Genomic DNA, 21,299 nt, shown 5'->3' with positions numbered 1-21,299 from the left:
CAATCATGGTGGCTGCCCTGGATATAGGAATCTTGTTGGAAATCCCCCAGGAAGCAAACCCATTTTTTAAAAAAAATAAACACAACTCTGGAGGGTACTGTGCAGGAATTCTCAGCCCCCCAAATTTTCTCATTTTATAACTGTTGGAGATGCCAGAGTTAGAAGATCAACTTCTGAGCAGCTGACTCTAATTTTCACACCTAAGCCAGAAAGCAACTAGGACGGGTAGTTACTCTTTGTTCTTCTTTTCCCCAGCTTCTGAACCCATCCCAAATTCAGACAACAGCACGGTCAAAAGGCAAGGCTCGCTTCATGACTTACCAGCCATTTGCTGAATGCCACTGAATGCACCCAGGTTGCTGGAGGAGGTGGCCTGCTGCAGAAGCTGCAAAAGAAAAGAGAAAGGTACTGTCAAAATGAAGTGGAGCTTGGAAATGTACTGTCAAGGGAACTTCCCAAGTCCACTGAGGGCACGTCCAGTTCCCTTTACATTTACATAGTTGGTTGCTGCTGCCTGTTAATGGGCTGAAGGTTCCGAGAGTTGGGGCTATAAATCCATATTAATGTCTAATCTCTATTAAGAAACACAGACACTGGGGAAACTCAATAACGTAGCTGCCTTAAAACAATTCATCAATTTACTCTTTTTAACAACCAGGTGTTAAATCTATGGGAACCAACATGGCGTGACTAATGCTATCTCTCTGGAGCCTAGTAGTTCCCGTAACTCATCTCTGTCAATCGTGGTCCATCCCTAGGTCTCCTCCGCTTTCCTTCACAGCTCAGTGTCCTACAACCTTCATTAGAGAGGTATAGATTCACTGACTCTTGGGCTAACAGAGAGATCACTGTAATACCTAGAGACATAGGTGTCTGTATCTGCAGCCACAGAGTCACCGTCATGACTTCATGACCAAGACAATGTCACCCCTTTTAAGATGGTCTTCGTTGGCAGAGAGCAACATACTACTTGTCAAAACTCAGAAGTATCTGGTGCTACGTATGTTGATGCTATGCATTGTAAATATATCAGCATCTTTTAAAAAAGAAATGAAGATAGCTGTGAAAAGGTCTCTGTATTTTGTCCCTAGAGCTTCCAAAAATACATTTAATCCCCCATATAGAAACGGTGGGTACCACAAGGTAAAGGCATGTGGTTACTGTTCGAAAGAGCTCCTTTATTCGTCCACATCAATTGAATTATAGGTTAACTTAGGCGCTATACTAAGTGTTTGACTAGGCTTATTGATACTCTCCTTTTGGTTGATCAATACAGCTGCAGTTTGTACCTGGGGGCAAGTGTGGCGTTATCTCCTATACTCAAAAGTCCATGGATGCTAAAAGCATAGATTCACCAAATTTATTATTAAAAAACTGCTATGGTACTATGAGCTTAGGAGGAACCAGATGAATTCACTATTTAAAAAATAAGCTCTCAGAATTTGTTTGGAGTGCAGCAAAACCTAACGGAGAGCACTGCCACTCCTCCAGGTAATGGTAGGTCTCCTCAGCTTAAGAAGAAGGAAACTGTACAACTGGATGTGACTCAGAAATGGGCATCTAGCAATTGACTTAAAAGCACCAAGTAGAGTGGAATATCGGTGGCTGACTCAAGTCTTAGTTGCAATGATTAACGTAATCCCTATGGGGATTAACATGAACAGCTGTGGGCCTTCCCTGGTGGCACAATGGTTAAGAATCCGCCTGCCAATGCAGGGGGCACAGGTTTGATCCCTGGTCCAGGAAGATCCCACATGCTGCGGAGCAACTAAGCCTGTGGCCACAACTACTGAGCCCACGTGCCACAACTGCTGAAGCCCATGTGCTGCAACTACTGAAACCCACACACCTAGAGCCTGTGCTCCACAACGAGAAGCCACCGCAAATGAGAAGCCCGCGCACCGCAACGAAGAGTAGCCCCCGCTCGCTGCAACTAGAGAAAACCCGCACGCAGCAACAAGGACCCAATGCAACCAAAAAAGGAATAAAATTTTAAAAAAAGACAAAAACAAACATGAACAGTTCCCAGACATATGTCTGCAACTTTCATTCATCCTTCTCGACTCAGGGTAGTATACTACCTAGATATTACACACACATACACACAGAATGAGGAAGAGGAAGAAGCTAGGAATTATCCGTTCTGACAGAGAGAAATCCCTTATCTTGGTTTGATTTCTGGGGTTTCCCATTCTCTTGTGGTTGCAAGCCCTTACTCTCTCCTATATTAGATATTTAAAAAAATTAAAGTTTAGTCAAGTTAAATTAGCTTTGGAGATACTTTGAGGAATTAATAATCTTTATAAGTGGCAATACCTGGAGTGTCATTAAACTACTTCTGTGGATTCTTCCCACTGACAACCACTCTTTGGTGAGCCACAGTCAGATCTACCCTCAACACAGAGGCAGGGGATGCCTTAAAGGCCAAGGGTCTTTTCAGAGAAATGGGCTTCCGATCGAAAGGGGTAGAGCAAACTTGGCAGAGAAAGAATGGAAGCCCTCGGTAGGGGAAAACATAGTTCAGAGCGTGTAAGAACATGTTTTTATAAATGAGGTGGGGATGAATTCTCTTTCAGGATTCAGAAATAATTTTCAGATGTGATCAAAGAAACATGTGCCAGAGATTTCTGTGAGCCTTGGGGCATGGGAGATGGTCCAGAAGACCAGGGTTAGGCACATGTGTCTTGGTTTTCAGATATGGTGGAGCAGGAAGCTGGATTCTTAGAAACTACGAAAAGGTGAGCTTGACATCGATCTCTGATAGAAATTCTTCCACTTAAACCGATGATCTGTGAACAACTGAAAAACACACGTTTGTGAAAAACAAATGATTGTTCAGCTAGACTCATTTTTTTTTTCTCATAAAGTTTCTAGACCGACAGACCAAGAAAAAGATATGGCAGAGCACATACAGATTTCAGCAAGACATGTGATGAAATCTCTCATCTCTTATCTCTTTGTGGATAAGATGGAGAAATGGCTAGAAGGTGACAGCAAACTTGGTCACTGCTTTTATTAATAACTCAGGGGAAGACAGGAGAGGCACGCTTCTCCAGCAAGACATCCAGACATGTCTTGAGTAAAAATTACATGGCAGACACCAATAGGCACTGGGGTGGGGTGGATAAAAGAGGAATGTGAGTCACATCTGTCATTGGAGAAGCAGCCCCGCTGGATGGAGGGAACCCATGGAGGGCTGAAACCCTGCTTGACCACCAGTGCCATGACCTTGGGGAAAGTTACATAACCTCTTTTTTTTTTTTTTAATTTTTATTGGAGTATAGCTGATTTACAATTTGTGTTGGTTTCAGGTGTACGGCAAAGTGATTCAGTTATACATATATATATATCCACTCTTTTTTAGATATTTTCCCCATATAGGCCATTACAGAGTATCGAGTAGAGTTCCCTGTGCTATACAGTAGGTCCTTATTAGTGATCTGTTTTATATATAGTAGTGTGTATATGTCAATACCAATCTCCCACTTTATCCCCCCTCCCCCCCACCCTTTCTCCTTTAAGCCTCTCCCTTTCCTCACTTGGTAGAAGCACGGTGATCTTACCTTTCAAGATCACAGGAAGGACTGTTTTACAGAACAGTATTGGTTCTGCTACAAAGTACGGAATGGGTCATACAATCCTGAGAGGGACAGTTCAAATGTCAGGACAGAATTAGGACAGACGGATGGACACACACACACACACAGGCTAGAATAAAAGGTCCAAAGGCACACTATGAAATTATATTAATAAATGTGTAGTCCAGCATTTAGGTTCCAAAGCAGAAAAGTGGGGTAGAGTAGCATGCTTTAGCAGTAGTTCAAGTAAAAATAAATAAAACCTTAGAGGAGTACGAGCTGCCTTCCATTGTTCTCAAGCTACATTAAGATATTTTAAAGTCCACAATAGGGGGTCACTGCTCATGCTGTTTGGATCTTCCTGGGAGGAATTGTCTTACATTCTGATTATGGCATTTTAATAAAGACACTGGCAAAGTAAAACAGGCAGCAGGACAGAAAAAAACAAGGAGGTGAAAGTTTAGAAACAGTGAAATGTAAGGGATGGTTAAAGAATTGGGTCTATTTGGCCTGAAACAGGATCTGAGTTTTGGGTTTCAAATAGATAAAGAGACATTTGAATTTAGTTGACATCGCTCCACTGGGAGGACCCAGTGAAGGAAAGTTCCATCTGAGGTCCTGATGTGGAACGGACCGACCGCGGAGGTGGTGAGAGTGCCAACGACGGCTGCCTCAGCGCCGTTAAATCATCATCTATCACGCATGCCGCACCCCTGCCAACGCTGGAGTTTGTGCTGAAACACAGGTTAGACACTCAGCCCTGTGGGACCCTGCTCAGCCTCCACGCGGCTAGAATGAAGAGTCCTGTTCCTATGCTAATCAGCTTCACCCGGAAAAATATTCTTCATCGACGCTGACTTCAGGAATTTCCTGGCATTCGTAATGTCCTGAAGATGAGCTTTGGGTGCACTTAGGGGCCAAGGAGCCTGTAAGAGCTCCACTGGGTGTGCTCCTCTCTCCTGGGGACCACATGCCCCCCCCCACCCAAGCCCCCCCAAGAACTTACCGCCAGGTACTGCGGGGTGAGGCCGCCCAGACCCGTCAGGTTCCCCCAGGTGGCAGTGTTGAGCTGCTGCATCTGCTGCGCCAGCTGCTGCTGGAGGCGCCTTTGCTCCTTGTCCTTCTGAGTATCGGCGAACTTCACCACAATCGGTGAAGAGCAGCCCTGTGGTCAGACACAGCGGAAAGTGGAGAGGGGGTTACAGGCTGGTCCACTCCGCTCAGGACACTCAGTCAGCTCGGGCCCTAGCTTTCTGAACTATTCTGGAGCACAGGGGATGGTCTGGCCTCGTTTTTAAATGGTTTGATGGTCCTTCTTCTTCTCTGAATAGTACCACCAACAGAAAATTCCAGATCCTGTCACTGGTGTCTTTGGGGCTCTGGTGGTCGATGAAGCCATTTGTGCTCGTGCTCTGATTATTACACTGCCTCGCCTTCTCTCTTCATGGGTCTTCCTTCGACCATTCCAGGACCTCCTCAGAGACAAGAGACCCTATCATTGTTCTTTAATTAAGCTTCACGGTTCGCTTGTCTGAAAGATGGACTTGTCCTGGTGTGTCTGCCTGTTTCCACGTGTGAGCAGGGGACAAAGGAGGGGAACGAAATGCTGTAATGGGAATGAAAATGCCTGTCGTTCATGTCTTTTTTTCCCACTCTTTCCAATGTTCAGTTAAGCATTTTTGAACTTTGGAACTGTAGGAATCATACAGACCCAGTAATATAATCGGGAGAAGTGGGTTTCATTTTAGGAACATGGATGAAGGAAGGAGATTTTCAGGGGACACAGGCATGGACCAATGTCACTGTCCCCATGTTTTCAGAAGGGGTTCTCTTCCTTCTGTATCACATCTACCCTAGCTGTAATCCCAGGAGCTACCACAAATCAAAAAGAAAATATCAGGAGCATTCTAGACCAAGGAGATACATCTCAAATGGCAGGAGGAGATGTCTACTTAGCTTCTTTTCCTAATCAATCTCGCTGTTCTAGGAGCTTCTGTGTTCATTTCCTTTAAAAGGCAGGAGCAGAGGTAGTGAATGAGAAATGGCCAAGGGTTATATAACAGGACCAATTCATGTCTGATACGGAGAAAATCATTAGGGAAAGTAAGGGCCTGACACCTCAGGCAGGAGGACTTCCTTTCGAAAGCACCTTTTCAACATTCGCCACTTGGCAAATACTCAGCAGAAACCAACTCTCTTCCCTCTCTGTTTAGCTTGCTAAACATTCCATCACAATTAAAGCTGTGAAATTTTGCTGAGATAAAAAGAAGTTAATTCTACCCAAGTGATTAAAAAAAAACCCCACTTTTTATTGAAACTCAGCATGATAACAGACCTCTCTCTTCTCCTCCCAGAAATTTAATATTCCTATTTAAATGAGCTTTTCCCTTCCCGGTGGGTTATTTTTCTTTCTCCTAGAAAACAAAGTTGCATTTTTTTCTTATCACGTTGGGTAGCTACTGGGGATGGAGCGATGCACACGTGAAGCTATCATGCCTGCTGTTACCCCCCAACATGTGAGAAAAGTGAGGTGACTGGTGTTGAACCTCCAGCGGACTGGTCTTCAGCTCTGGGAGTCACAGTCACGGCACAGATGTTAAGAGTCGGTAAATTGCATAAAAGCAATATTTCCACCATTTAAAAAATCTATACTTCATCGTTCTTCATCTGCTCCGTATTTCAGCGCTTTCATCACTTTAAAGACAGCAAAACCACTCTGAAGATGGAAATTACAGAGAGCAAGGGTTTTGCATGGAAAGGGTTGTTATCGTATCAAATTTGTCCCATAACAAATTATAGCATCTCCTCCTAACAGTTCATTTACGGTTGGCTTTTTTCTTCCTTAAATACCAAAAAATGATATAAAAGCAGAAAATCAGGCCAATGATTATAGTTCAAAAATGAGTTGTATAAACCATGAAAGGGGAAAACAGGGTGGGGAGAGATTGGAGGAAAGCGGGAAAATCAAGGTACCATATAAAGATTAATGATTTTTAAAATAACATGTTCTTTTAAACTTTAACAGTGACATCATTTTGAATTCACATCTCTTAGATCATACATCTTGGTGGAAGATGTAAGCCAGAGTCCTGAAAATAATGTAATTAATTCAAAAAAAGAAAACAAACTGCAGTGGTACAAGTATAATGAGACTGCATAATATATAATCTTCTGTTTAAATGTCAATATTTTTGAATTAAACAAGAAATTTAAGTGTCTGAGGGCTCCTCTGATTAAGCATGGATGTCCAGATTTAAAAACAAGTGCATCAAATCTGTTTTCTGATAATAGCAGTATTAACAAAGGATCAAGGATTTCTGAAGAATAAATAAGCCCCATTCTCTACAGCAAATTCTTTTCACTCTGAGAGCCTGTTATTTTCTCGGTTCGGGTTCATACCCAGTTCTGCTGTATTTTCTCGTGCTCTCCTTCCGTAGGGACCCAGGAGAGCACAGACCTCCCACTCGGGCGGGGGGCCCTGGGTGAAGGAACTGGGGTGGCAATGTTTCCAACAGAGCTGAAAGAATTGAGGTTACAAAATCATCTAAGGTGAGACCAATTTAGGTACAAATCACTCAATTACAGGAAATAAAAATCTTTAAGAATGAAACACATATATATATGGAAGATAATAAATACAGGTCAAGACTTCCTTTTTCTTAACAGTACTTTCATTTCATCTCCAGACTGATAGGTAGCTGGAAACCAGGCTGATCCCCGATAATGGAGCCCCCCAAGGTAAGGGAAAGGGTAGGGGGAGGGGACAAAAACATGATCACGTGTGTAACTGCGTGTTGTTCAAGATTGGATTCCTAGACATTTCAAATCCTGCTAATTCTCTCTTATTGTGGCCGATTTTCACCTGAGCTTGCCTTCACGTAGGGGGGTGTGAGTGTCTTAAAAATGCATTGCACTGAAAGGAAAACACAGTGATTATATAAGATATGTTAGGAATATTAAAGTCAAAAGGAAGTTCGAAAAAGACAATAGGCTTTGCAATGCTGATATAAAAACTCAGAAAAGTACAGTAAACACTTAATGACAATGCCATGCACACTCTTTACCCCCCGCTTCCACCCACCCTTTGGCTCCCTAGAAAAAGGTTGCCCACAAAACAAGACCCATAAAGATCACTAAGCTCCCGGCATGCTTCGGGAGATGCAGCATTGCAAAAAACAAACAAATGAACAAAAAAAAAAAAAATTAAAACCCCCCAAAAGTGGAGGCAAAAAAGAAGCTCAAACGATCAATAAAGAACTTTTTGGCACATTAAATAAAACTGAAAACAATTTTTTTTTTTCAAAAGATGAAAAACGTAACTTCAGGTAACACTACAAAGCCACCTCCAGAAAAGATCACCCGTACACAAAGATACAGTTTACATAATACAGCAGAACATGCACTCCCGAAGGATTCTATCAGACAATACAGAATAAGTAACAGCATATCACTCTTGGAATGTTTTTGTGCAAAATTCTGAAAGGCCATGACCCGAATCACAGACTCAAAGTACAGAGCCATTGTCTACATTTGTGGACCCACGCCAGCCTATTTCTCTTCCCCGAAAGCCACTATCTCTCATTAGGAGATCACATTTGAGCCTTTGAATTTCTTGGTTATTGTTCATTTTTTAGTAAGGGGGAAAATCTAATTTTTCGGGGGACTCTCATACATGAACATTTGCACTGGTTCAATGAGGTGGGAGAAGTCTTAACTGTCTCCGACATTCTTGACGCAAAAACAATTCTGTTTGTCTCGATTAAAGATAACTTGACCCCGCGTTAAGAAGAAAATAAAAAAGAAATGAAAGAACCCTGTGATTTAGCACAGGGCCAGCTGCAATTTGGAAAGGGGTCTGTTAATGTTCTACCCATCCCACCCCTGGGGCTGGGGAACGTACTTGATCCTTGAGGCACAGAAGGATGCTCGGTTTAAATTGCATCATGAACTTTACACGGCAGGACCTGGGCCACTGCAATAAAAGGCTCAAAAAGGAATATAGAGCAAGTGGAAGGTTTTACTAAGTGCATTTCCAGTCATCAGGGGAGAAATTCAGAGGGAGAGAGAGAGAGAGGGAGAAGGAGAGAGATTAAGGAAGAAGGAATATGAATGAATGAAGAGAGAGAGATGGTGAAAGTTTACATCTGTGATTGTCATGTGAACAATCCACACAGGAGAGAATTGCTTTCCATTCCCCACCATTTGCACAAAGAAAACAAAGAAAGGGCAGATGATACAGTACCTCCATGGTCTGAGACTGATGCATGGCTTTGATTGCATTCTGTGCCATTGCCCTTGTAGAAAATGTGACAAACGCACAGCCTGTGGGAAACAAGGGGACAGGGAGCAGGAAAGACAAAAAACAACAAGACAAAAGGTTTGGACGCTTGTTAAACCAACACAGTCTACGAGAACTGCCACAGGACGACACTGTTCTCAGTAGTACATGAAATCAACAACTTCTCTCTGTGGTTTTTACCTCGTGTTGCTTTTTAACTTACAGTGCTGACTTGCTAATCTGACCACAGCAGAAAGATTTACTGATGGATTAGTTTATTTATTTTTTAAATGGAGTCCAGGGGAAGGAGGCTGGGTACTTCCTTTTTTTAAGCCATGGTGGGGGGTGGGGGTTGAAATGAGCAAGACCTAGTTTGCATTTTCTAAAATAAAAAAGTTGCGATTTTACATTTTCTCCTTGTCTGACTGTCTTGACTTAGGGCATCTACCCATTCCGGCTCTCTGTATTTCAAACATGAGGCTTGATTTTTAAGCAGCAAATAGTAAAATCCTCACACCCAGGGCAAATTAGCAACTAGATTCCAATAGCTCGAAATGTCAGCAAATAAATATACCTCATCTCTTCTGGGTAGTTAAAAAAATAGATGTATGTATAAATATACACTCATGCTATTCAAATGCAAACAAATATACCCAAATCCTGTACAGACTACTTGGTAACTGTTAATGATGAACAAAAACAAATGCTCTGTTAACTCTGGGAATATTCAACCGTATATATGAAGTAAAATTTAAACATTTGCATTGGATTTCTTATTTGTATCAAACCTTCAAGACTTTAAGCTGTGACTTGTGGATTCTTATCAGAGATTCCACCTCAAGTGTAACATACACAAGACAATGTATATTTCTCTGAATGTCTCCCCTGAGACCCACAGAACTCTCCATGGCTATTTTGTTTCCCCAGCTGTAAAATAACTAGAATCTACAGTGCTTGTTCCTGCTTCGTGCAGCAGTGCTGGCTGGCTACCATGCAGGTCACTGTTCCAGCTACATGGCTCACTGCCCTTTCCACTAATAAAAGCACTGCCTTCTGAAATTTACATTTTATTCATCATGCACCCTTGGGCTTCTCAGAGAAAAAGACTGTGAAATTAATGCAGATTCAGGCTGATTTTATAAGAATACCACGGCACACTAAAAGCTTAGCTAAAGCAACGCTGACTATTTCACTTATGATCTCTAATGACTTTAAAAGTGCATTGATTTTCAGCTTCTTTAGCCTTGCACAGTTTGAACTTAGGTATCAGAGAATAATTTAGTGTTCCACTCAATTGCCTGAAAACATTATTATTATTACTACTTAAAAGATTTCCAAATGAAGCAGATCTAAACACTGAGGGGCTGAAGCTTGTCATCTCAGAGCGAGTGCACAAAAGTGGAATTCTGGCACCAATCACGTGAGATGGTTGCCTCTGTGGCCGGGAAGCCAAACAGAACATTCTACATCCAAACAACCAGCGGATGGCTTGGTGTATGGGAGTCACTGTGGGAGCCATTAAATACATTTTCTTTGTTTGCTCTGCATGGGTACCTGGTGAGATTATCAAGTCAATACTGTATTAGCACCTTTCAGTCAAACAGCAGTAAGAGAAAGCAATGCCTGCCCACTACCCCCAAAGCACACCAACAACCAGTCATGAAAATAAGTCAATGCATTTTTTTTTTTTGCATCATGCTGTAATTTTTAATACACAAAAACTCTCTGTACATGGGAGGTTCATCTCATTCACCTCCGCTAAGTTGTCCTCACTGAAGCCCGACGTCTAGCTCACTAAGAATGCCAAGCTATTTCCTATGGTTTTTCTGATGTTACAGCAGCTGGTGAAGCTGACTGTTTCAACATGCTGCCTGTACCTACAGTGGCTGTGGCTTTTGTCATCAATAGAAGCAGCTGGGCAGCCTTCTCTAAGGCATCTAGATGATGTGCGTGAGACAGTGTGAGACCTACAACAGGACCTCTGCTGGCTCCATACTGAAATAGACTCAGCTCTAAAATGACAAGAGTCCCAAATTTACCATGTGTTTCAAAGTAGTATCTCATGAAGATTGTGATGATCACTGGTACTATTAACAGAGGAAATAACGCTAAGAGATTTTTCTTTTTCATTTCTTTATTTTAAAAATTAAATAAAAAAAAAAAAATTTGGTGCTGCGTGGCTTGCGGGATCTTAGTTCCCAGACCAGGGATCAAACCTGTGCCCTTGGCAGTCAAAGTGCAGAATCCTAACCACTGGACCGCCGGGGAAGTCCCTTCATTTCCTGTCTGGAGGCTATAGTAGAGGCACAAGCAAATCATCTAATGGAGGCATATTTGAGGCCACAGGAAGCCCAGACTAACTCTACTTTTAAGAGTCAAGAAGCCTGTTTCATTCACTTTGCTTGCTCTTATTATCTGGGAGCATGTGCCAAACCAACAGCTTCTAAACGGAGGTTAAGAATGCATAAAAAAATGTAAAATGTCAACAAAAATCAATAAGGCAGAGCTTATGCATTTACCACAATTTCAGAGCAGGCAGAGCTTTTGTAAGTAACTTCGGGAGAAAGATCGAGCAATTAACAGGTCTCAAAAGAAAAGTCTGAGCAAGAGAACAGTGAAATGATCTCTCTATAAACTCGAACCATTGCCCCTTCCTCTATGAAACCTGCAATTAAAAGGTTGACTGATGCTTTTAATTATACAATCCTCATCCCATCCAAAAAATGCTCTGACAAATCTGATGACTCCTTTAACTTTTTTATTCTACCGGCAGCGGTGCAGTAAGAGAGAACTTGCCTCCTAGGGACCCTGTCAAGTTCCCTACTGGGTGCTGTGTTCAATTACTTAAGGGAGAAAATTACTGTCATTTATAAAGTGGGAGCACATGCTGAAAGATTCACTCTCTCTGCCGCTCTGGATGAAGCTAAGCAACTTCAGAACCAAATGTTCCACGGGTTGGCAGCCAGTTAACCTTCGTAACATCTCTAAAACAGGAGGTCCTGGCTATATTTTCATTTTCTTTTCAGCACCACTGAAAACACTGGCTTCGGGGTGGGCCCTCAGATCTGCGCTCTTCACTAACGTAGGGTCACACAAGCTCCTACAGTCAAAATGGGCTGCTGGCTTCTTCTACAAACCAACCAGATGACTTCCCGCGGGACAGAAATGACTTAGGTCAGTTGTCCTCTTCTCTCTCTAAAGATGAGCTTCTGGGTACAGCAGAGTCTACAGGGTCTTGACGGACAACTGCTCCGATCTTATAGGGTTAGCCCTCAACTGTTCTAGACTGTTGCGCATGCTGGTGACCGACCAAAATGCTGGAGAACTTAGATTGGGAGAAAAAAAAATATAGGTACCAAGACAATAAAGTTATTTTTTGGGGGTGGGGTAAGATAGCCCATATATTACTGTCTCAAAGCTTCCAAATACATAACAGCAAAAAAAAAAAAAAAAAAAAAAAAAAGGTAAAAATTCCCTCTGTAAATGTGTCCAACCTGTAATTTAGCTTGCCACCACTATTTATTGTCTTCACTTTCAGAGTGTCAGAGATTGCTCATAGAAATGAAAGGAGCTGAATTCCTTCTATTTCGGTGAGGTTGTCTTCTTGCTGCTAAAATAGATAAATGATTGACTGGGGAAAGGTTTCTCAAAGTCATTTCCTCCTACAGACAGGATCTAAGGAAAGCACAGAGCCCTGTCACAGAGCAGATTTTGGAACCCAGCTATTACACTTGTCATTTCAGTTGAAAGGATATCTTAACTCAGGTGTTCTACCTTTTCTCTAGGCTACATGAGAATTTTGAGAGAACTAGATGAATTCTTGCTCTGCATCAAAAAGAAGGGGAGAGAGAGAGAGAGAGAGAGAAAGTAATGAAAAAAGTAGAGGCACTTTTAAAAGCACATACAATGATGCCAGGGTCTCTTGCTTTTCTGCTTCTTCTTTGAAAGAGGAGCAACAGCTGCTATATTTCAACTGAAGGAAGCATAATTTAAAATAACTTGTGTGGCTGAGAAGATTTCAGCCTATGGAAAACTTGTTTATAAATTCCTCTTCAGCTGTAGAAAGATCTTAATGCAGCCAATTTTCCCTCTCAGTATCTTTTGAGCAATGGCAGGGTTTAAACATATGCTATGAGTATAACACTGGAGCATCAAAAATAATACTCTAATGTGCAATTCCCAACGCTGGGTTAGTTTATTTAAAATTGGCATGGAGAGATCTTTCATTCATGGCACCTGAGGCTGAGTGCAGACTAGGACTTAATAGCTGGCAAAAATCTCACCCTTGAGATGAGGTTGGAAGACTGTACCCAGAGCAGCATGACAAGATGCATTTAATAACCCAGGGGGCATCTGATAAAGGTTTCCACGTATCTGAACATTTGGGTACCACGTGGGCAAGACTAAAATGTCACGATCAAAACTGAGTCCTCTCCATGTACGTTTTAAAAGTCAAAAGCCCTCTCCCAACATCCCGATCAGATATAACGAAAACAAATGAGGATTTAATGGCTAAATCCAGTCTGTGGTCGCTAACATCCCTGAAGATACCGCCAATTCATTTGTCAAAGGTTTTGGCAGGAGAATGCTGAAACACCATAAACACAGCTGGAATATTCTTAAACCAGCAGAAAGTTACCTTAAATGGCAGTGAAGATTTGACTGCAGTTTATGGGAAAGAAAAATGAAATCAACCCCTTCATTGTCTCTGAGTTACAGATATTCAGTTGCTATGGTGCAGCAAACCTGGCAGATTGTACCCAAATAGTCCAATCTGACTGTGGGACTGTGGGTAAGTGAGAACATGTGTATTTTAGGAAATCAACATGCTAAGGTGACACTGTCCAGTAAATATGTTGGCTCAGAAGCCTCAAGCTTTGATTCTGAGAGCAAACATCTCATTTCACTTGCCATGTGTGGGCTTGTGCTACCCTGCTTGCTTTCTCAATGAAGGCTCACACAGCGGGCCTGAGAGGTGGATCTGCCACTGCAGAAGGATCTGAGTATCATGAGGGGCTTGAAAGCATCTCAAACCAGGTTTTCCAAATCAGAAAAAAACGGCAGAATGGGTTATTGCCCCCAAAGGGGAAAAAATGCACGTCTAGATGTGGGCATACAGCGTAAAGCGAGGCAGAGTCCTAATGTTTGTTGAGTGGTTTCAACAGGCTTGGCAGGTGCTGTCCATGTATAGGCATGACAATTTCCCAGCAGGATGGGGCAGAGAGGTCCCATCTTAAAACATGGCACAGATCTGGGTGCTGGTGAATAACTATGGGGGACTTTTAAAATAGTCTTTCTTGCCAATGTGTAGATCATGATTTTTTTTTTTTTTTTTTTTTTTAAAAAGACAGTGATTCTAACTGAAAGTACAGCAGGGCTAAATAGGTACAAAGATGTGGGTGCTGGCAGCCCACTACTCTGATTTGGGGTAGGGGTACTGAATCAACAGCCTGGAGGAACCTCAGCTTAACACCTGCCAGGTAGGAATGTCAACTACTGATATGGCAGAGAATGAACTACACGAGACGCCTGTTGGGGACCCAGGGCTACTAACTGCCTCCTCTGTCTTCCTTCTTGTAGCTGAACTGGGCAAAAGCAAAAACAAGAAAAGTGAACCACTCAAGGGCACCTCTCCCTCATCATAATCAAATGGTTCGATTTAAATCCTTTCCTACTGACTAATTTATACCCTGGTTTAGTATTACAAGGTACTTTTCAGAGCAGCCAAGCTTTCATTTCACTTCATTTTTATTTATTTTGTAAACAGCTGAGCCAGCAACAGGCATGGAGACCAGAAATGCTGAGCGCCCCTGATCTGCAGCGCTGCACTTATTAATATTTGATTGAAAACTGCAATTCTTTAATGAAAGCAAAAGAGTAGCATGAAAGAGAACTGTTCTTTCAACAAATCACTGATTTAGGAGCAGTCCCCAGTACCCAGGAGTCCCTGGGTCCTGCTAATTGAAAAATGCAACACTGTCTTTATATTTCAGAACAAATGAGAATAAATGAGTATTTTCTTTTTTGCCACAGGGAATTCTCATCAGTTTGCCAGAAAATCAGAAATTATTTTTCTGTTAAAAAAAAAGGGGGGGGCAGGGAGGAGGATTCTACTCTTTACATTGAACCAGCAGTTGCATAAAATATTGATGAAAGTGCTCCCATCACTTGTTTCAGAAATAGGCTGCTTCTGGTATCAAGTGCTGGTTCATCAACCAAATGGCAGATGGAATTGGTCAGGTTCTCCCATCAAGTACAGTGTCTTGACACCCTTTCCTATGAAAGTTTTGACCATTTAAAAAATCTCATCTGCAAAAATGGCTAACATACGCTCAAGGATCTCTAGGCACCAATGTTCTTCATCACTGTCCCCATTGGACAGATGGAGAAATTGAGGCAGAGAATCAGTTTGTAAATCAGCAGAGGGAAAACAGAAGTCCAGCATTCCTACTTCATAGTCAAGGCCTCTATGAAACACTATGGATGGCCTGCTTCTACAAAAAACCTACCATGGCAGTAGCTCATCACGCCCTATCAGAGAAGCAGGGCAGATATTTAGACTGCTGCCATTTTCGAGTGTGGAAACTGGGGACAGAGATAGGAAAATGAATGGACCACGCCCATGATTCATGTCAGGAGAAGTTCTGGGACTGGGCCCCAGGGTCACTGACCTCCAAGGCACTATACATTTCACTGTGCCTATCGGCTCTTTCTCCATGCTGTACACCTTGGCGAATGCAAAAGTGCAATGATAACACGGAAGTGTGACTGAGAATAGTCACAAGGAGAGAATAGTGGTTCTTATTACTAAATTGGCAGCAGAAAAGGGATCGCAAAAATATTCTTTTGTCTTTCTTGCCTATTTAATTCTTCCTCAGCCCCGCTGCTTTCTCCCGTGGTATTCGCTCTCCTGGTCTGTCTACCTATCTACCTCTCCTGGATCAGATGTGATGATAAGCTCTCCTGGTGCGTATCTCCAGGATGGCACAGAGGGACCCAGGATAGAAATCCTGGTATCCTTCTGCCTGCGAGGCTGGATAGGAACCAGAGGCGATGCGGGTGCCCAGGACAAGGAACTATTTTGGGTGACACTGGTAAAGGCACACGTGGTAAGTGACAGATTAGCTTGAGGCACTGGGTCTGCTGTTTAGGGACCCCACTCAACATCATGTCTTGCTCAGCTTTTAGACTCCCATCTTTCAGTGAGTGTTAAGTGTCATTTCCAGGCCTCCTCCTCCTCTTTTTCTTAAAAACCACCTTCAGAAGAAAATATAGGCATCACAAGCTTGGAGTTACTCCTCCTCCTCCTAGTTTTCCTCGAGATCACCTCTGTTTCAGGGCTTTGGAGGTAGAGGTAGGTGGAAAACTTCTGTTCCCTGTGCCTTCGATTCTAGCAGTTGACATCATGAAGCTTTATATCTAAAAGTCAAAAGAACAAATGTTCTTCCTCCCAGGGCGCTGAGTTTACGTAAGACCAGGGAGATGAATGAAAACTAGTGCCTTGATACTTAAGGCTTAAACTTTTCTTTCAACATGGGGCGCGGGCAGTGCAGTCCCAGAACCAGAGATGGGGAACGTAAAGACATTTCTAATTAGCCCTGTGGAACTTGCCCTGGAAACCCCATTAATTGAATGAAATCCTCTCTGTGTTGCAAAAAGACAGATTTCTTACGAGAATGGAGAAATGTGTTTTCCATGTGCGTCTTCCCCTGGGCCTCCTGGGCTGACTCAGGAAACTAGTCAGATGGCTGGGAACACGGTGATAAGCCTTATAAGCGGTTTAAGGAGGGAGGCGTGTGGGTCCGTCAAAGGGGGAGGTAAATGTGGACAGAAGAGAGTCATCTCCAGCTACCTTGTGTGGCTGCTCACGGAAACACTGGTATTCATCCGCGCTCGAAGCCCCAGCCTTTGCCTCTATCACGGTGACAAAGAAGAACCTACAGTCTTCTCCTGGACGAAGTCACTTCTCTGTCACTTAATGGACCCCTGTGTTTAGGACTCCAGGAGCTTTGCTCTTTGCCATAAAACCCTAACGCCCTGAGACAGGCCTGGTTACTCTGAGTCTGTATCTGCTCTGCACTATGCGGGGACAGGGGCCTTTTTTCTTGGTTTATTTCTCTCTCAAGAGGCCCACACGCTCAACATTCTCCCAGGCACAGGCAGAAAGCCAGAAGACTAAGATGCGAGCAGCAAACATTCTCTCTCGCCCTCCCCATCTCTCCCTCATACCTCCCAAAGCTCCTTCAATCTGAGATTGAAAAGGGATGTGTAACGGCAGGGCAGCCTGTGGGCCTCCCGTCTGACAGTGATAACCTGGGCTAATATGCTGCCACTAGGACCTTCTTGACTTGAGAAGTAAAAGGTGATCATTCCAGCTACGGTGAAAAGTTTGGGTTGGATAACTTCGTCCCGCGGGACGTATCTCAGGGTGACCTCTCGCTGCGTGTGGGAGCTACGCCTACCTTGACTGGGACACAGAGCTCCAATCAGCACTTAAGGGCAGAGACTCTGCAGGGAGCACGCTCACCTCGACTCAGCCCGTCGGGTCCCCGGAGGATCCGGCATTCTTCTATCTGGCCAAATGGAGAGAACATCACCCGGATATCGTTCTCATTACATTTCTTCGAAACCATTCCTATGAACAATTTTCTGTCTTCCACGGCTAGGAGAGAGAAATAATGAATGAGCCAAGGCCATTTCACCTTCTTCCTCATAATCAACGTGTCATCACCACCTCCGACTGGGTCCCGAGGCTAACTCTTCAGACACTCAGGCCACTTTCCTCCTCCACACGTGCCGTCTCTGCTCTCCCCACCCTTGCTCAGCATCTCGGCTCCTATTCCAACACTGGGAGCTTGTTTACTAATAAAACATCTTCAAAGGACACGAAACACTGTTTTAAAGTCCTTTTCCCCCATTTGGAAACAGTAATATGTTTACTAAAATGTTAAAGTTCTAAGTAACTGCTAAATGCTACTGTCCCATAGAGATATTTTGGGATACAGATTTTAATTTGTTTTGTTTTTTTTGGGGGGGGGGTAGACGTTCTTTTAACTTGAGTGACAGCAAAAGAGAAAGATCGAGAGAGGAAAAATAACAGAAACAGATATAGTGGAAAATTGATAAACAAAACTTTTAACAAAGGATTCAATGGAAGAAAACATTCTCCTTCCCTGATTTCAAATAGCTTTGTCCCCACTGGTCCAGATGAGAACAGGAGACAGGAGAGATGTGAATTTCTCCGGAGAGCTGGTTAAGGGGCCTTCTGTCCGTAGCACTGGCTACGCAGCCCTACCCAGGTCAGCACATGTGGTCTGCACCTTACAACTAAAGCTGAAGGCAACTGTGGTCAAGTGAGTGGGGCTGCGGTTATTTAAGAATCACGTCAGGGTGGCCCCAATCTCGGAGTGAAACCTGTCACCAAAAAAAGAACAAGGAAGGAACAATGCTATTCTGCCCACTTGGAGGTAGGATTCTTGATGAACAGAAATGCATTTTGGGCGTCAGGGCAGCAACGTGCAAATTCTAACCTTGGAAGCTGTCATCGGGTAAAGACTAGGGAAGGTGTACCTCTGATGACCTGGGAGATTTTTTCCCCTAAACTGACATGCTTGCGCTCAGGATAACTGGCCTATACTCAGCCTCAAAGGCACGATTATTATGGATTTCAAGACAGTGTTTGGAGCCGTTTGTAGGAGAGAGAGCAAAAGATAGTCCTAGAAGCCCTCAGGGAGAAGTCTTGCTTATTTCCCATGTTTCCTTTCAATCCATTTCTTAGAATTAAAAAAAAAAAAAAGAAAGAAAGAAAGAAAGAAAGATAGCCGGCTACACCAGCACTTCAGAAAGTCCTAGCTTACGGGATCATTTTATATCTGTATTATAATCTTGTCATTGCTATTTAATTGGCTTTTATTTCTGTCTCTCTTACTCTTTTTCTGGACAGTAAGTGTCTCATTATCATTTAACTGGCAAGAGTGTATTCTAGACTTGCCAGGGCCAGTTGCTTCGGGTACCTAAGTCAGAATCCCTGGTCTGTGTCTTCCAGGAGCTGGGATGGAAGATCTATAATGGAACAGAGACTCGTTTACTCTGAAGCAGCTCCGTCCAGTAGAACTCGGGGAGAAGGGAAAAGTTTGGTCTGTGACGTCCACCCCAGTAGCGAAAGCCATGTGTGGCCACTGAGCACTTGAAAGGTGGCTAGTGTGATCGAGAAAGTGAATTTTTCATGTGATGTAATTTTAACTAATTTAAAATTTAAAAGCTGCATGTGACTACTATATTGGACAAGGGTGGCGCTGAGGGGCTAAGAGCTCCTAGTTGTAGAATCCCAGGCCGGAAGTAACAGACTTGAAAGACGTTTTGTCTGACTAAAGAGATGCCAAGGCCCAGCAGGGGGAAGGATCTGGCCAAGGATCATTCTACAAGGAGGCGGCCTAACCTGCACCAGGATCTGGTACCTTCCTCAGCCCAGGGTTCTGCTCACTCTCCTGCGTTTCTGGCGAGTCCAGAGGAGGCAGCTGAGGCTGGGAGGGTAGGGCAGTGCTGTGACTGGGAGACCCTGGTCCTCGTTCCAGTGCTGCCATGAAGGTGATGGGTGACCTTGGAGGACGAGCTGACCCCTGTGGACCTCAGTCTTGTCATCCATAGAATGAAGGTTTCAACTCGATTCTTTTTCCTCTTCTCTTTCCTTTCTCTCTCTCTTAAGTGATGGAGAGAAGGCAGCCTGGTTACACGCTTTGGCTGAATGAAGCACTTGAACATGGACTTCAGAATCCCTTTCTACCCAGCCTCTCTCTCCACACTGGTGGCGGCTCCCAAGACAACGCAGAGAAACGAGGGCTCCAAAGAATACAGGTTGAAAAGCACAATTCCACAATCCTTGTGAACTATGAATCGGGTACCAGAGTTTGAGAAAGGCTTGATGTTAGATGTGGAATTGAAACAGGACTTTAAGAAGCACGGGCAGGGTCTGGACGGACTGGTACTGTGCTGGGGGCATCACATACTAACCGGACCAGGCGCAGAGTCGGGAATGAATAAGGACTGTCTTCGTGGCGGACGGAGGAAGGCAGCCTGATTGAAACACAATATGTACCGTTTTCTGCTTCGTCTGCAGAGAGGGGCTTGATGCAGAAGGAAGGTCACAGGTGCTCCGGGGCCACTGCCTGTGTTGAGCTTCCTCAAGGAGAAAGGGGGTGTCACTGGCTCTCATTCCTCAGCAGAGGCTGCTGAGGACCCCACTTGCTTTATGTAGATGAAGATTTTTAAATTTAAGAAGTCCTTCTTTCTCCTGTCAGAGTAAGTGGACTACCAATGATCTACCAGGAACTGGTGAAAGCACAGGAAGTTGAGGGCTGTGTTGGCACCGGGGTCTAAGCATCAGAAGCATCAGATGCCCCAGAAGAGGTGCTTTCTTTCCAACGGGAGCCTTTGACCTCCAGTGCGACGCCAGACTCCTCAGCATGCGAGGACTCCAGTGGCCCTGAGAGCACGTGGCATTCCCTCGAAGCAGAAGGGGAACGGATGGGACTGGCGGAAACGGGGCTGGGGAGGGAGGGAAGACTTGCAGCTGCAGTTCTTGCCCCCCGCCCTGATCCCTTCCTGCCCTCACCTCTGGGACTGCTACCCCGAGGAAGCTATGGCTGATACCTTGATGAGTAGAAAAAAATTTCTGTTGTATTTCTTCTTATCCTGAAGAATCAGGTTTTCGTTCTTTCAAACAAAAGCAAAGGATAAAGTCCCAGTTGGTCCTTGGTTTCCCTGATAAACCTATAATGACGGTATTTAGCGAAGACAATTTTCAGGGTTTGAGCTTCAGGGTGCGGGATGCTATAGTCAACTAAATGCGCAGCTCCTGAGAAGCTCAAGTATGACTCTTTTCCTAAGATGGATTTACAAAAAATGGAAACCATTTATGAAGAAATCCTGACATCCTAGGCACAATGAAGGGGTAAACTCAGGCAGGGAAATGAAAGATAACTGTCACTTTTTTCAGTAACAAGTATTAGCTAAAAAGAAAAGAAAAGAAAATCTGCACCATCCATATGCTATTCAAAGTGCTAACTTCCTTCCCTGTGTGTGTGTGTTGGCACGTGTGTGCATGTATCAAGGAACCTGGATGTTGGCAACCTTCTGCAAGCCAAAGTAGGTCTGTGGTTTTAACAGTTGGGCCTTGTTTGCTTTAATGGCAAAATGGGAATAACTACAAATATCCAGCTTTCCTCTCAGTGAGTTTTCCTGATCTTCCAGTGAAAATATTTATTCCTAGGATCCCCATTCTAAGGATCGCCAAACAGCTTTGTCAACATTTTAAATAAACTTAATTATCTTGAAATCACTTAACTTTTTCATCAATGTTTGATGAATTTCCTGGTGGGCTTTTCCTAAGTATTCACGGGCAGTTAAGTATCTCACCAGTTTTTTCAATCCACAAGAATGTCAAT

At 43.5% G+C, this 21,299-nt stretch overlaps 1 protein-coding gene across 12 annotated transcripts in view; it reads right to left on the bottom strand.

Moving 5' to 3' along the window:
* CELF2 (CUGBP Elav-like family member 2) overlaps positions 1 to 21,299 on the bottom strand; it is a 531,606-nt gene that overhangs the window by 59,237 nt on the left and 451,070 nt on the right. For all 12 annotated transcript variants that reach the window (XM_082449744.1, XM_082449743.1, XM_082449746.1 and 9 more), the window contains 4 exons: positions 17,384 to 17,518; positions 8,821 to 8,900; positions 4,585 to 4,743; positions 322 to 385 (listed from right to left, as the gene is read on the bottom strand). In XM_082449744.1, the coding sequence (XP_082305870.1) occupies positions 322 to 385; positions 4,585 to 4,743; positions 8,821 to 8,900; positions 17,384 to 17,518 (438 nt within the window). The remainder of the gene's footprint in view (positions 1 to 321; positions 386 to 4,584; positions 4,744 to 8,820; positions 8,901 to 17,383; positions 17,519 to 21,299) is intronic.

The sequence above is a fragment of the Balaenoptera physalus genome (assembly GCF_965194825.1).
Source record: "Balaenoptera physalus genome assembly, chromosome: 2".
NCBI classification, from domain to species: Eukaryota; Metazoa; Chordata; class Mammalia; order Artiodactyla; family Balaenopteridae; genus Balaenoptera; species Balaenoptera physalus.
Note: the sequence above shows the minus strand (reverse complement) of the source record. Positions and strands in the feature narration are given on the sequence as shown.